Source organism: Mesoplodon mirus, assembly GCF_964341445.2.
Source record: "Mesoplodon mirus genome assembly, chromosome: 1".
NCBI classification, from domain to species: Eukaryota; Metazoa; Chordata; class Mammalia; order Artiodactyla; family Ziphiidae; genus Mesoplodon; species Mesoplodon mirus.
In genome coordinates, this window is record NC_138976.1 from 35,813,889 (window position 1) to 35,826,171 (window position 12,283).

Consider the following 12,283-nt stretch of genomic DNA (forward strand, 5'->3'; position numbering starts at 1 on the left):
CATACCCTTTTTCATATTCTTTTCCATCATGGTTTATCATAGGATATTGAATATAGATCTCTGTGCTATACAGTAGGACCTTGTTGTTTATCCATTCTCTATATAATAGTTTGCATCTACTATCCCAAACTCCCAATCCTTCCCTCCCCCACCCGCCTTCCCCTTGGCAACCACAAGTCTGTTTTCTATGTCTGTGAGTCTGTTTCTGGCAAACAGAAAATTCTTGGTTTGAGAGTGGTCCTGTCTAGAATGAGTCCTTAGGATGCCATGGAAGAAGGCCCTGCAAGCTAATGAATATTTTTGGCTATAAGCTGGAGCTCTGGATCCAAACCCAAACATGTGATTCAATTAATTCCGTATTAATTTGAAAACATCCTCTGGGATTACTCTTTGTCTTTTCTTCCAGTATTCTATCACTACCAGCATGTCATCAACAAACTCTACAATGTAGTGTTAATCTTAGACACTCACCTATATATTACTTTACTGCCATAGGTATATGCTGATCCATCAATGCCACCATTTTCTGGGATAGCTGGTGCACCACAGGAAACGGCTTAAGGGAGGAAAACCAAAAGGCATTGCTTTTCTTAGCCAGTATGTGTAAAAATCTCTAAAAGCTCAAGGGCAGCTCTAGGTTTTTGGTCACATTTAAATAAAAGCCCAATACTGGGCTTTAAATACAAAGAATACTGAGACAACATAACACTTGGCATTTCTCCACCTTGAATTTCTAGAATTGCCAAACACCATAAACATGGGGGAATTTACTCAACATACGTTCACAATATGGTATTAGATGACTCCATTCTCCAGACTCCAAACATGTTATTTTGGCTACTCCCATCAGCTGGTGTCCTTCATCACATGAAAATGTGACTTCAGCACCCACAGTATAAATCTCCCCGGAAGAGTGGCCATTTTCTGGATTTCCTGGAGCCTTGCATTTTATAGGTTCTTGAAAGAGAGAAACAGTTTTTGTGGGTCAATAGGCGGCTTTCACACAACCATGCAATGTCTCATAGTAAAAGAATTCCACTACAGTTAAGGTACCAGTTAAATCCTGAGGAGAAAAAAAAGCTTTTGAAGGGAAAGGCATGAAGTCCAGGGACACACTAGCTGATTAGACCAGAACATACATTTAATAGGCATTTTAAAAACAGTATTTTGAAACAGCAATGTATAAGAAAAAGAAACTAAATTTATCAGCCCCAAAAGGAAGCTGTTTATCGAGGAAGTAGTGGTGGTGCCTGGGCATGGCTCATAAGGGCTTCAGCTCTTCTTCCTTCTCCCAACCTCATACCCACTTTTTAAGAGCAATGGACCTTCTCTCAAGCTGATGTGAAGGCTGTCCCAAAGCACATTTAGGAGAAGTTCCCAGCCGCCCCTTCCAAACAGCCTACAGATCCTAAGCCTCCTATGTGTAGATCTGGGGTCAGTCACTACTTCTAGGAAAGGAAAAAAGTTAAAGGGAGATTTAGGGCTAGAGCTGAACAACAGGATTGAATAAATACTTAAATTCTCAAAAAGGGAAGATATACTGATTTAATCTTTCTGAAGATCCTTTTGGCTTATAAGCCAAGGACCTTAACTGAAACCCTTGCAAAAAGTAAAAGCAATTATAAGATTGACTTTGAGAATTCCTCTTTAATTTCTGTCTAATTGTTTTCTGGTAGTTGCTTTCTCATAACTAATATAGAAAGATATATATGGGTTATCACAAAACATAGAGATGTGTAAGGCAGGATTGTCTGTGTTTTTTCAATGATATAATTCTGTGTGCCTGAGGCAGAGGAAAGATCCTGAAGGTGAAGAGGTGATGAAGCATCCTATTTGCTCTGAGGCAGTAGAGGCCATCGCTTATATGTCTAAATCCACTCTATTATTCTTCTACTATGTAGGTATTTCTTCAACAGTCTGGTGATAAAGTTGGCTCTCAGTTTTGTTTTTCAGAAGTTGGGAAGTTAGCAAAAGCACAATGCTAGTTTAAAGCACCTTTAATTGTTATGTATCATAAAAAAAAATTTTTTATTGAAGTATAGTTGATTTACAATGCTGTGTTAGTTTTAGACATACAGCAAAGTGATTCACTTATATATATATATATATCCATTCTTTTTCAGATTCTTTTCCATTATAGGTTATTACAAGATATTGAATATAGTTCCCTGTGCTGTACAGTAGGTCCTTGTTACTTATCTATTTTATATACAGCAGTGTGTATCTGTTAATCCCAAACTCCCAATTTATCCCTCCCCCTGCTTTCCCCTTTGGTAACCATAAGTTTGTTTTCTATGTCTGTGAGTCTATTTCTGTTTTGTAAATAAGTTCATTTGTAACATTTTTTTAGATTCCACATATAAGTAATATCATATAATATTTGTCTTTCTCTGCTTATGTATCCTTTTAAAGGTGGTTTTACTTTTCCATCTCCCCTTTGAAGTTAAAAATTTGTCTTACTATACATTTACAATATATACTTGAATTAAAAAATTGAAATAGACTTCCCAATTACACATAGCCTAGTTACCTGCACAGTTTTTACCATCTCCTGTGTAGGGTGGGATACATGAGCAGACGTACGATCCATTCGTATTCAGGCAGGAAGCGTGCTCACTACAATCTGACCCAACTGCACATTCATCAACATCTAAAATGAAGACAGTTTACAGATAGTAAAGTTCATGGATTTGTCTTATGTAGCAAACATTTGTTTTCACTTTTAAATAATTACATATCATTTAATGCTTCACACTATACATTGATATATATTGTTATGAAATTTAGATACGATAGTCATAATCACACGGCAGATCTACAATAAAAGCTATTATTTCCCCAGTTTATAGGTGAATAAGTAGAAGAACAGAAATAAATATTCTTAATATTGAGCCTGGTAAAAATTTAAAACATGTTTGGCATGTCTATGGATAGCTGCTTTGTCACTATGGCTTGCCCAGAGCTCACAAGGATGAGATGAAATTAACAAAGGCATGCCATAAAAGCCTCAGGAATTTGGGATAATTGTCTCCCACAGAGTTAGAGTAAATGCACACAGTAATTAAATGCATGCAGTAATTAAATGCACACAGTAATTGCCAAGGTTTATCTCACCAAGACACGATGGTGAAATGCCATTCCAGCTGCCATTATCCGTACAGAACATCCTTGAATCACCCAACAAATAGTAGCCACTGTTGCACTGGTAGGTCACTGTGCTGCCAGCATGGAAGTCCTCGGCTGAATAAAAGCCATTCTCCAAAGGGGGTGGCACCCCACAGCTAATGCCTGTAATGTGACAACTACATTAGGAGCCACATACTCAGTGAACATTTTACTTATATTTATTTATTTATTTTTTATAACTTTATTTATTTATTTTAGTTTTGGCTGCACTGGGTCTTCATTGCTGCGCGCGGGCTTTCTCTAGTTGAGGCGAGCGGGGGCTACTCTTCGTTGCGGTGCGCAGGCTTCTCGTTGCGGTGGCTTCTCTTGTTGCGGAGCACGGGCTCTAGGCGTGCAGGCTCAGTAGTTGTGGCATGTGGCCTCAGTAGTTGCGGCGCACGGGCTTAGTTGTGCCGCGGCATGTGGGATCTTCCCGGACCAGGGCTCAAACCCGTGTCCCCTGCCCTGGCAGGCGGATTCTCAACCACTGCGCCACCAGGGAAGTCCCATTTTACTTATATTAAACTTGTAGTTAAGCATGAACTTTTCATTGCACACAAACATTAGACTGAGAACGCTTAGGAGTGGTGACAGGCTACAGCCATACCTGTGCCCAGAGCGTCTGGCTCACAGTAGGCATGCAATTCATTCATTTTAAAAAGTATTTATGGAGAGCCTGCTACCTGCTACACACTGTCCTGATGCTGGGGTTGCAGTAATGAACCAGACAAAACCCCTGCCTTATAAAGTGTACTATCTAGTCAGAGAAGAGACAGAAACAGATACATATATGACACATCAGGTGGAAAAAGATGCACTGGAGGGACTTCTCTGATCACCCTATCTACTACAGCAGTGCTGCTCCCACTCAACCCCCTCACTTTATACCTCCCTACCCTGCTTTAGTTTTCTTCAGAGCCTTTACTTCTGGCCCTTGCTGTTCTTATTTACTATAAATAAATAATATTATATTTACTTGTTACTTTCTGCCTCTCCTACTACAATGTAAACCCCAAAAGAAGAGAGACTTTTTTCCCCAACTGCTGCATCTCCAGAACTTAGCTCAGTGTCTAGCACACACTCACACTAGGTACTTTCAAAATTGTTGAATAAATGAATAACTGGGTGTATCCAACTTAAGAGATCTATTCCTGTTTTCCCACCCAGCAGTGACCCATCTCCCTTTGGGCTCCGGCCCTCACACCTGTCTTTCCCTCCATCCAGTTCCTTGGGTCACCTGGGTGCCTTCACAGGTGGTGGGCTCTTTGATCCTCATCTCCCACCTCCCTCATGGTGCCCAGTGCACTTCATTACACAAGGGAAGTATTCAATGAATATCTGCTATATTGGCTACTATGCATATGCAGTGTTTCACTTTTATCTAGCATTCCTGAAAAGTGTCCTTAGGGTTCCAGCATTTTTCAAGAGCTACTGAAACGCCTTCAATGAAGGCAGCTCACGTTCACAGAGAGGCAGTGGCTGTGTCCACTGTCCTTGATTCAGGCAATACTGCACGGGGTTCCCGACCATCTGGAAGCCTGGATCACAGAACAGACTGATTCTGGAGCCTGGCTTTACGTCTCCTGATGCAGTTCGCAGATGAGGTACTGATCCTTCTAAAGGTGGGCAATCTGAGGGCAGAGAATGCAGGTTCAGAGCTTGTCAGTAACACAGTGGCCGCATCACCAGGTTAGGGGTTTCAAATCATATGTTGTACCAGCGTTTGAGCACCACTCTATTGATATCAAAACAAGACGACATGTAACCAGATCACTGGCAGGCAAAATTTCTGGAAAAAAAACTATTGGAGTCAACAAACAACTTTCCCTCTTCCAGCAGAAGTCTGCTGAATATTTTTTAAGGAAAAAATAGTATTTTAGAATTAATCAAATGTTCTTATGAGTTATCAAAAAACATGAATTCTAGGATACCTTCAGAAACTTGTTTAAATGCACTGAATTTTAGGAGGCATTTTTGATCATTCAGAGTTTGACTATTCAGTACGTGGATCATTACATCCATTTCTTTTCTCTCTGTGCCACCTGCCCCTAGATGACAGCTAGGAAGTACAGAGCCAAGAGAGTACCCCATCTCAAACAGGAGGATGGGACTTCGGGGGGCATTTAAAAAATTAACTATATCCCTCCTCTCATCCTATTTTCCTTATCTTATTTTACCTTTGTTTAAGTTTCCTGCACAATTATTTTGTACCCTGTTACTCAGAATGTATTTAACTATTAAAAAACAATAGATCCTTCGGATGAAGGCAGGGTAAAATGAATTACTAGGTAAACAATAAACTGACAGACATATACTATTTGACCAATAGAGAATCAAATGTCTCCTTTTGCTAGAAAATCCCAGAGTAGTCAAGAGACAGCAGTCTATGGAAGAAGGAGACTAACCAGAACAGAATAAGCTCTTGGAATCAATCTTCACTCTCCCCACAATTCCTGACAGGAAATCAGGCCAGGCTAGCACATTCCCTTTACTGAGTTCCTCTGGGCACGAGGAAGCCAGCGATTTCACCTGAAAGTTTAAAAACACATCTTTAGATAAACCTCACTTTTTTCAGGAAGACAGAGTTATTATATCTCCTACTGAAAACCTTCACAGAAGTGTGGAGAGAGAGCAGTGGTGGGAAGCAGATTTTTGGATGTAGAGTGTGATTTCAGGGGCAAAGGAAAATTCTCTTCCTTCCCTCTCTCTGCTCCACCCCCATCATTCCTTTTCCCAAATATTTCATTGTAACTGGAATTCTGAAATTCTACCTATAGAACTCCTTGTCTAAAACTTTGCAGTGTGTTCAGGTGTTACAGGGGCTCTCCCTTTCCAGTCTCCTGTCTTCTGCCTCTCATCTGGAGTTGAGAAAGCTGAGGTTTAGGCAAGCTCTGCCACTCTGATAATAAGAGCAAACATGTGCCAGTGTCTCAATCTTACATGCAGGATTTCGTTCCATCCTGCCAAAACTCCACTATGCAGTTCTATTGGTTTATCTTTCATAGATTAGAAAACTGAAGCTTACAGAGATGGGGTAACACGTTCAAAATCATCAGAGTGAGTTCGTGGTAAAACTCGGATTTGAACCCAGGCCATTGGGCTGCACACTGGCTTTAACCACTAGCCCAGCTGTTACTCTCTGTGTGTAATCTTGTGCCAGCCCTAAATTTCTGCTTCTTTAGTCAGAGGGATTGGAAGTAGTCTTCTCTATGATTCTTTCTAGCTCTGAAACCACAAGATTTTATGAAACAATCATGTCCAATAAACTTCTAAAACATCACCAAGAGATTGAAAAGGAGATTCACTGAAAGTTACTGTAGATAATCTCTGCCTGGCTTAGTCTACGACCATAACATCAAATGATATCGGTGGTAAGTTCCGGAAACTCAGAGGTGTCAATAAGATATGGCATCGTTAGGCTGTGCACATTTGTACTAGGCTTGCACCTTTGCATCTCATTACTGTCATACACTGAAAATGGAATTGACCTGCTGTGGAGACAGGACATAGTCCCAGAGGTTGAGCTGGCTTATGGAGCCCACAAAAGACTCAGCTGGGTTGAATCCCTCTCCTTTTTTGTCTTGTTCTTGCCCAAGAACTAATGCACCACCACCTAAAGAGAAAGGAGAGAAAAAAGGAGGAAAACTGGCCTGATTGTTATTTCTAAAATGCTAACTTAATGAAGGCACAGCCTATATAAATGTATCAGGGAAAGTTATTGACAAGCTAAATTATCTACATTTGCTGCATGATTTATCAGTAAGATGAATTCAATATTTTATATACCAACTTAAAAAATGGTCAAAGAGGATTTCGAGTATTATATTGGATTTATATATATTTAACTATAAAACTAGATATATACATATATAAGCATATAATATTTTATGTCAATAAAATAGCTAAGTCCTATTTCGCCTCCTTTGTTCTAGGAAATTACTCTCCATGACAGATTACCAGTAGCTGCTCTTCATCTTTTTATTCTTCAGCTTACAATGATTAAAGTTCTATCATCAATTCCAAGGAACATTCCAGTGGACACCTAATTGCAAAATCCAGTGGAAACCCTTCAATATTCACCTATTAACCATTTCATTCTATTAAACTGCCCTTCCTGGCATACTTGATGGTCTGTGTTTGCCCCTCCAGAACTACCCTCCCCCCTTCTCCACTCTGCTTTGTGTCCCTAAGGTTGACACCTATGGACTACACCACCTGGTTTCCTCAGCCCTCTGGCTTCCGTTTGGCCAATGGAAAGACCAATTAGAGGTAAGAGAGTGGGATGAGAGAGAAGTTTAAATTCCTGGATACCTTTCTCCCAGGCAACAGATGGTAGGGTTTGCTTTCCTCTCTCTCACATCATCACTCCCGCTGGGTGATTTCTCCCCATCACTGCAGGTTTGCCTGCTTTCTGGTGACAACTCCCCATCCTTGTCAATTCATGTCCATCTCTTGTGATTTTCCATTGTTGCTAGTCATGGTGTGTTTTACTACCACATCTTGGTTCTCAAGCATGCCCACACCTTTGAAAACAATCTCTTCATGAAACACTTCAGTTACCCTCCTTGTGTGTTTCCTGCCAGGAGCCCGACTGATTCTACTTGGTTTCCATGACAGCATCCTCTCCTGATTCTCCTTGAACCTTTCTGCTCATTCTCAGTCTCCCTTCTCTGCCTGCCTCTTAGACTCTGATGCACCCAGGATTCCACCCTAGCCTCCTTTCTTCTTCCTTCAGCTATTCCCCCTATCTGACCTCACTCCTGCCAATCCATGTCTATAGAGCCCTCATTCATGATTTCCCAACCTACATCTCTTTCTTACAAAATTAATCATTAAAATTAATACATACACATAGAAGGAAATTTGAAAAAATAAGTATAAAGAATTCCTTCTACCCAGAAACAATCATTTAACAGTGTTGTGTATTTCTTTCTAGGTTCTATATTCTTTCAATTATTTTTTTTAGTATGTGTGTGTGAGAGAGATTTTGAAACACACAACACAGGAGCTTACTACATATGATGCTGGAAGCTTGCTTTTCTTCTTGAACATGTTCTCATTTCATGAGTTTTAATAGCTATTGTATCACGTGAATGCACAAGAATCCATAATTTTCTTCATTAACTAACTTAACAACCACTCCTTATTGGATATTGGGGTTGTTTCCAGGTTTGGTACTAAGACAACACTGAGATAAATACGTTGATACGTAGAAATTTGTTCAGATCATTGATTCTTTCTTTTCGATCAATTCCTGGTATTGAATTGTTGGTTGCGTGCAAAGGGTTTCTCTAAGGCTGTTGATGAAAGTTTCTGAATTGTTTCCCAGAAAGTTTCGATCAATTTTCACACCCTCCAGGACTCTATAAGAACATTCACCATGCTGAATCCTTGCCAAGCATATCTTACCACTAAAAAGCAACTCTCAATTTGATATAAAGTGCTATCAACCTATGTTTGTAGATGCACATATTCCTGGGATTAAATTCAAACTCAATATGCCTAAAACCAAATACAGAATCTTCCCCCACCTCTGATTCCTGCTCTGATAATTGTCCTTTCCCGAGAGAATTACTATCTCAGCTAACAGACTCTTCAATAAATCTGGTCACCCAAACTGCAGTCAGTCATTCACTAGGGTCTGTCAGTTGGAGCTCTGCAATATTTATGGACTGTAATTCATTCTTATTGCTATGGTCAGACAACCCTCTCCTTGGGTGGCTACTATTATAGTTCCCTTGTTTTATTTTCCTATTCCTTTACCTTACTTTCACTCTTCTATTAGGATGCAATTTTTTTTGAGATAGAAATATTCCTTTTTTTTTTACCATCAGTGAAATAAATGCTCATTATGAAAATATCAGAAAAGAATAAAGAAGAAAAATAAAAGCCACCTGCAATCCCACCACCCAGAGAAGGGAGAGTTAAAAACAAGAATACTCTAAATTAAACACAAGAAGGAGCCACCACCCCACTTCACAGGATAATGCCACTTCCTGCAGAAACGCTTTTAATGTTTCCTTATTTACTACAGGGAACCTCCAGCCACTCCTCCTCGTATGACACATGTCACAGTAGGACCTAGATGGTGCAGGCTTACCGCCAGGTACAATGCTGAGAACACTGGAACATTGCATACTTTTGCATTCCTTCAAACAAAACTCTCTAAATATTTGTTTGAAAGTATTTTTAGAAGAGAGTTTGAGTTCTATCAGAAAAAGGGCCTAAAAGATGGATAGCTATTAGCAGTGCCCCAGCTTGTATTCTGGATCTACTTGTATACTGTGCCTACTGATCACGAACCAAACCTAAAATAAAAACAACAAACAAAACCGACCAACAAAAAACACCAGCAATGAATCTCCTCCTTGGAAGACAGTTTAGTAACCACCCACTGTTACTTCAGCACGCATCTTGGTAGTCTTAATATACATCCCAAAGGCATTTCTTACAGAGTCACACAGCTCACCTAGGAAAAGCTTCTAATAATTCACAGTCAGGATAATCGGGGTGGTAAATGGGAGAGATAACTTAGCAAACTTGATGTTCATCAAAGTACCACTGCCTCTAGCATCAAATGGAATTATATTCCTTTTGCTAAGACATACCAGGGATGGGCGAACCAACAGAGAGGCCCACACCACCGTCAGATAGTTTCCCATCGATATAGACTTTCCAGGCTCCATCAGCGCTCGTCCAAGTGATGGCAATATGATGCCAGCTGCCGTCATTCACCGAGGGACAGTCTGTTATTTTTTCCTTGCCATTCACATAAAGAACCCAGCTGCGGAAAGATTCCAGGGGATACATTCATCAGTCATAGGTCATAATCCCATCTGTGGCGCATGTTACGATCTTTCTTTTTTTCCTTCTTTTCCTTTTTTGTGGGTAAAGCACTTCGGGTAAAACCATTACTTCTTTTTCGCCATTTCAGTCATGTTTCATAGAAGCAGATTTGATTACTAATTACTCTTTATTGTAGCTCACAGAAAACTGGTTTGTGTTTCTGAAACACTGAGGGGTAGGCAAAAGTCTTAGGATGAGCTGAAAGAAGTCAGTCCAACTTGAGATAACTCACCAACTGTCTATTCTGGAGAGACTGAGTCAAGAATGGAAGGAATGCGAGTTATGTAAATGTCAGTCTGGTTTCCTTCCTCTAGGATGTATGTTCCTAAACCTCAGAACAGACTTCAGAGGTCTCATAGGAAGTCAATTCTATCTGTCTGTTGCCAAAACAGTCACATGGCAGACGAAGTATATCGATCCAAAGAAAAGAATAATTGGAACTAAACAGAGGGGGCCAAACACAAGAGGGTTCCAACAACCATGTCACTTAGAGGAATGTCAAAGTTAACAAGCAGTTAAAAGTAAAATATCTTCAAAAGCACATGGAGAAAAAGAAAAGACTAGGGAAAATTGATAAAGAAGGTAAGAATTCACTGAATAACTCTCCCAGCATCTTCTGAGCCCCTATTCAAAGATGTTTATGAAAAAATATTTTTATTGATAAAACATGAATTGTTTCCCCTCTGTGTTTTCCCATTTTCCTCCCCCAATTCAAGCAGGCAACAGGTTTTCTCTTTCTACACATTCTGCCTCAGGGGAGGATTTTGCAAATTTCTTGGATTTTGTTTCTGAAGGTTCAAGTCCATTAAGAAGAATGGGGTTTGAGGACGGGAAGATTTCCACCAGAATAGTGAGAATCTCATGGATTGGTGAGAGGAAAGAGAGCTCAGTGGGTCCCTGAAGCCTGCAACCTGCTCACTAGCAAAAGGCCACAAATTTGGGCGGATCTGGGAGGAAAAGGCCATGTGGTGCACCACAGAATCTCTCTAGACTGAAGGCATAAACTCTCAGCCTTGACAAGGACTCCACATGTGGCGAAGAGCAGTAGTTCTGAAAGGACCACAGAGGCTGAGGCAGTGGATAGCTCAGTAGACAGATGACCAATGACGGGAGTCCTGCCTGAGTCTGTGGCTCTTTAGCAAAACTCTGTGGGTTTTAGATGATTTGTGAGCATCTAAGACAGGAGAAGCAGTCAGTAGAAAGAAATCAGAGAAACAACTGGGGCTGACTTTCCCAGAGGGATGGGGTTCTGCATTTGGAATGAATTGATCCAAAAAGACACAAAGGAACGTCATCTTGCACACCTGAGATTACAGACGGATTCGTATTCAATACAAGTGTCTCCCAGGGGTCAACAGTGCCACTGAAATCTCTTGACTCTTGGCCGTTCTGATAAATAAAGGAGCACTGGTCTGAAAAGTCAGAGTTTGACATTTAACTCTGCCACTCCCAGGGTGTGAGATATGGGGGCAAAGCGTTTAGTTTCTCTGAAACTTCATTTTACCTTTTAAGGGGCATCAGTTCCTCAAGTCATTGTGAAGCTCAAATGAAATAATACATATGAAAACACTTAGCAAATAGCAAAATACAATACATGTATAAGGCATTACCACTGAAACTCTGCCTTCTTATAGGACTTGTCCAGGTGCTCTGTTTGATTACTGTCACCCTGCTGTTCTGCTGGAACACCTGACCCGCCCCCCACCACTGCAACCCCCTTGTCAGTTCTAACTTGGTGCCAGGATAAGTCCTAGCACAGCCTTCCTGACACCTCTGCTTACCCATTATAATCGGTTAGAAGGAAGGTATTGTCACTGCCATTCTCAAGTGCATAGGAGATTGGCGTCCCATAGTTGGTGGTGTCAGAGGATTTCATCCAGAACGTGCAGGTTACAGCATGGAGGGATGGAAGCACACCATCCAGCATGACGTAACCATAGATGCCGGAAACTTCAAAATCCAGGTTAAAACCTGCAGACTGTTCTGCAACAAATAAGAAAGTATGAGCACACATACAGATGGCCAATAGACACGTGAAAAGATATTCAACATCGCTGACTATTAGAGAAATGTAAATCAAAACTACCATGTGGTATCACCTCACACCAGTTAGAAGAGCCATCATTAAAAAGTCTACAAATAATAAATGTTGGAGAGGGTGTGGAGAAAAGGGAACCCTCCTGTACTGTTGGGAATGTAAATTGGTGCAGTTACTATGGAAAACAGTATGGAGGTTCCTCAAAAAAGTAAAAATAGAGTTACCATATGATCC

General features: G+C 40.5%; 1 protein-coding gene across 1 annotated transcript in view; it reads right to left on the reverse strand.

Moving 5' to 3' along the window:
* SVEP1 (sushi, von Willebrand factor type A, EGF and pentraxin domain containing 1) overlaps positions 1 to 12,283 on the reverse strand; it is a gene marked incomplete at its 5' end in the record, with an annotated part of 192,261 nt that overhangs the window by 58,050 nt on the left and 121,928 nt on the right. The window contains 9 exons of the mRNA XM_082626969.1: positions 472 to 556; positions 781 to 957; positions 2,531 to 2,650; positions 3,115 to 3,288; positions 4,626 to 4,796; positions 5,571 to 5,694; positions 6,654 to 6,778; positions 9,774 to 9,949; positions 11,793 to 11,994. Coding sequence (XP_082483095.1) covers positions 472 to 556; positions 781 to 957; positions 2,531 to 2,650; positions 3,115 to 3,288; positions 4,626 to 4,796; positions 5,571 to 5,694; positions 6,654 to 6,778; positions 9,774 to 9,949; positions 11,793 to 11,994 — 1,354 coding nt within the window. The remainder of the gene's footprint in view (positions 1 to 471; positions 557 to 780; positions 958 to 2,530; positions 2,651 to 3,114; positions 3,289 to 4,625; positions 4,797 to 5,570; positions 5,695 to 6,653; positions 6,779 to 9,773; positions 9,950 to 11,792; positions 11,995 to 12,283) is intronic.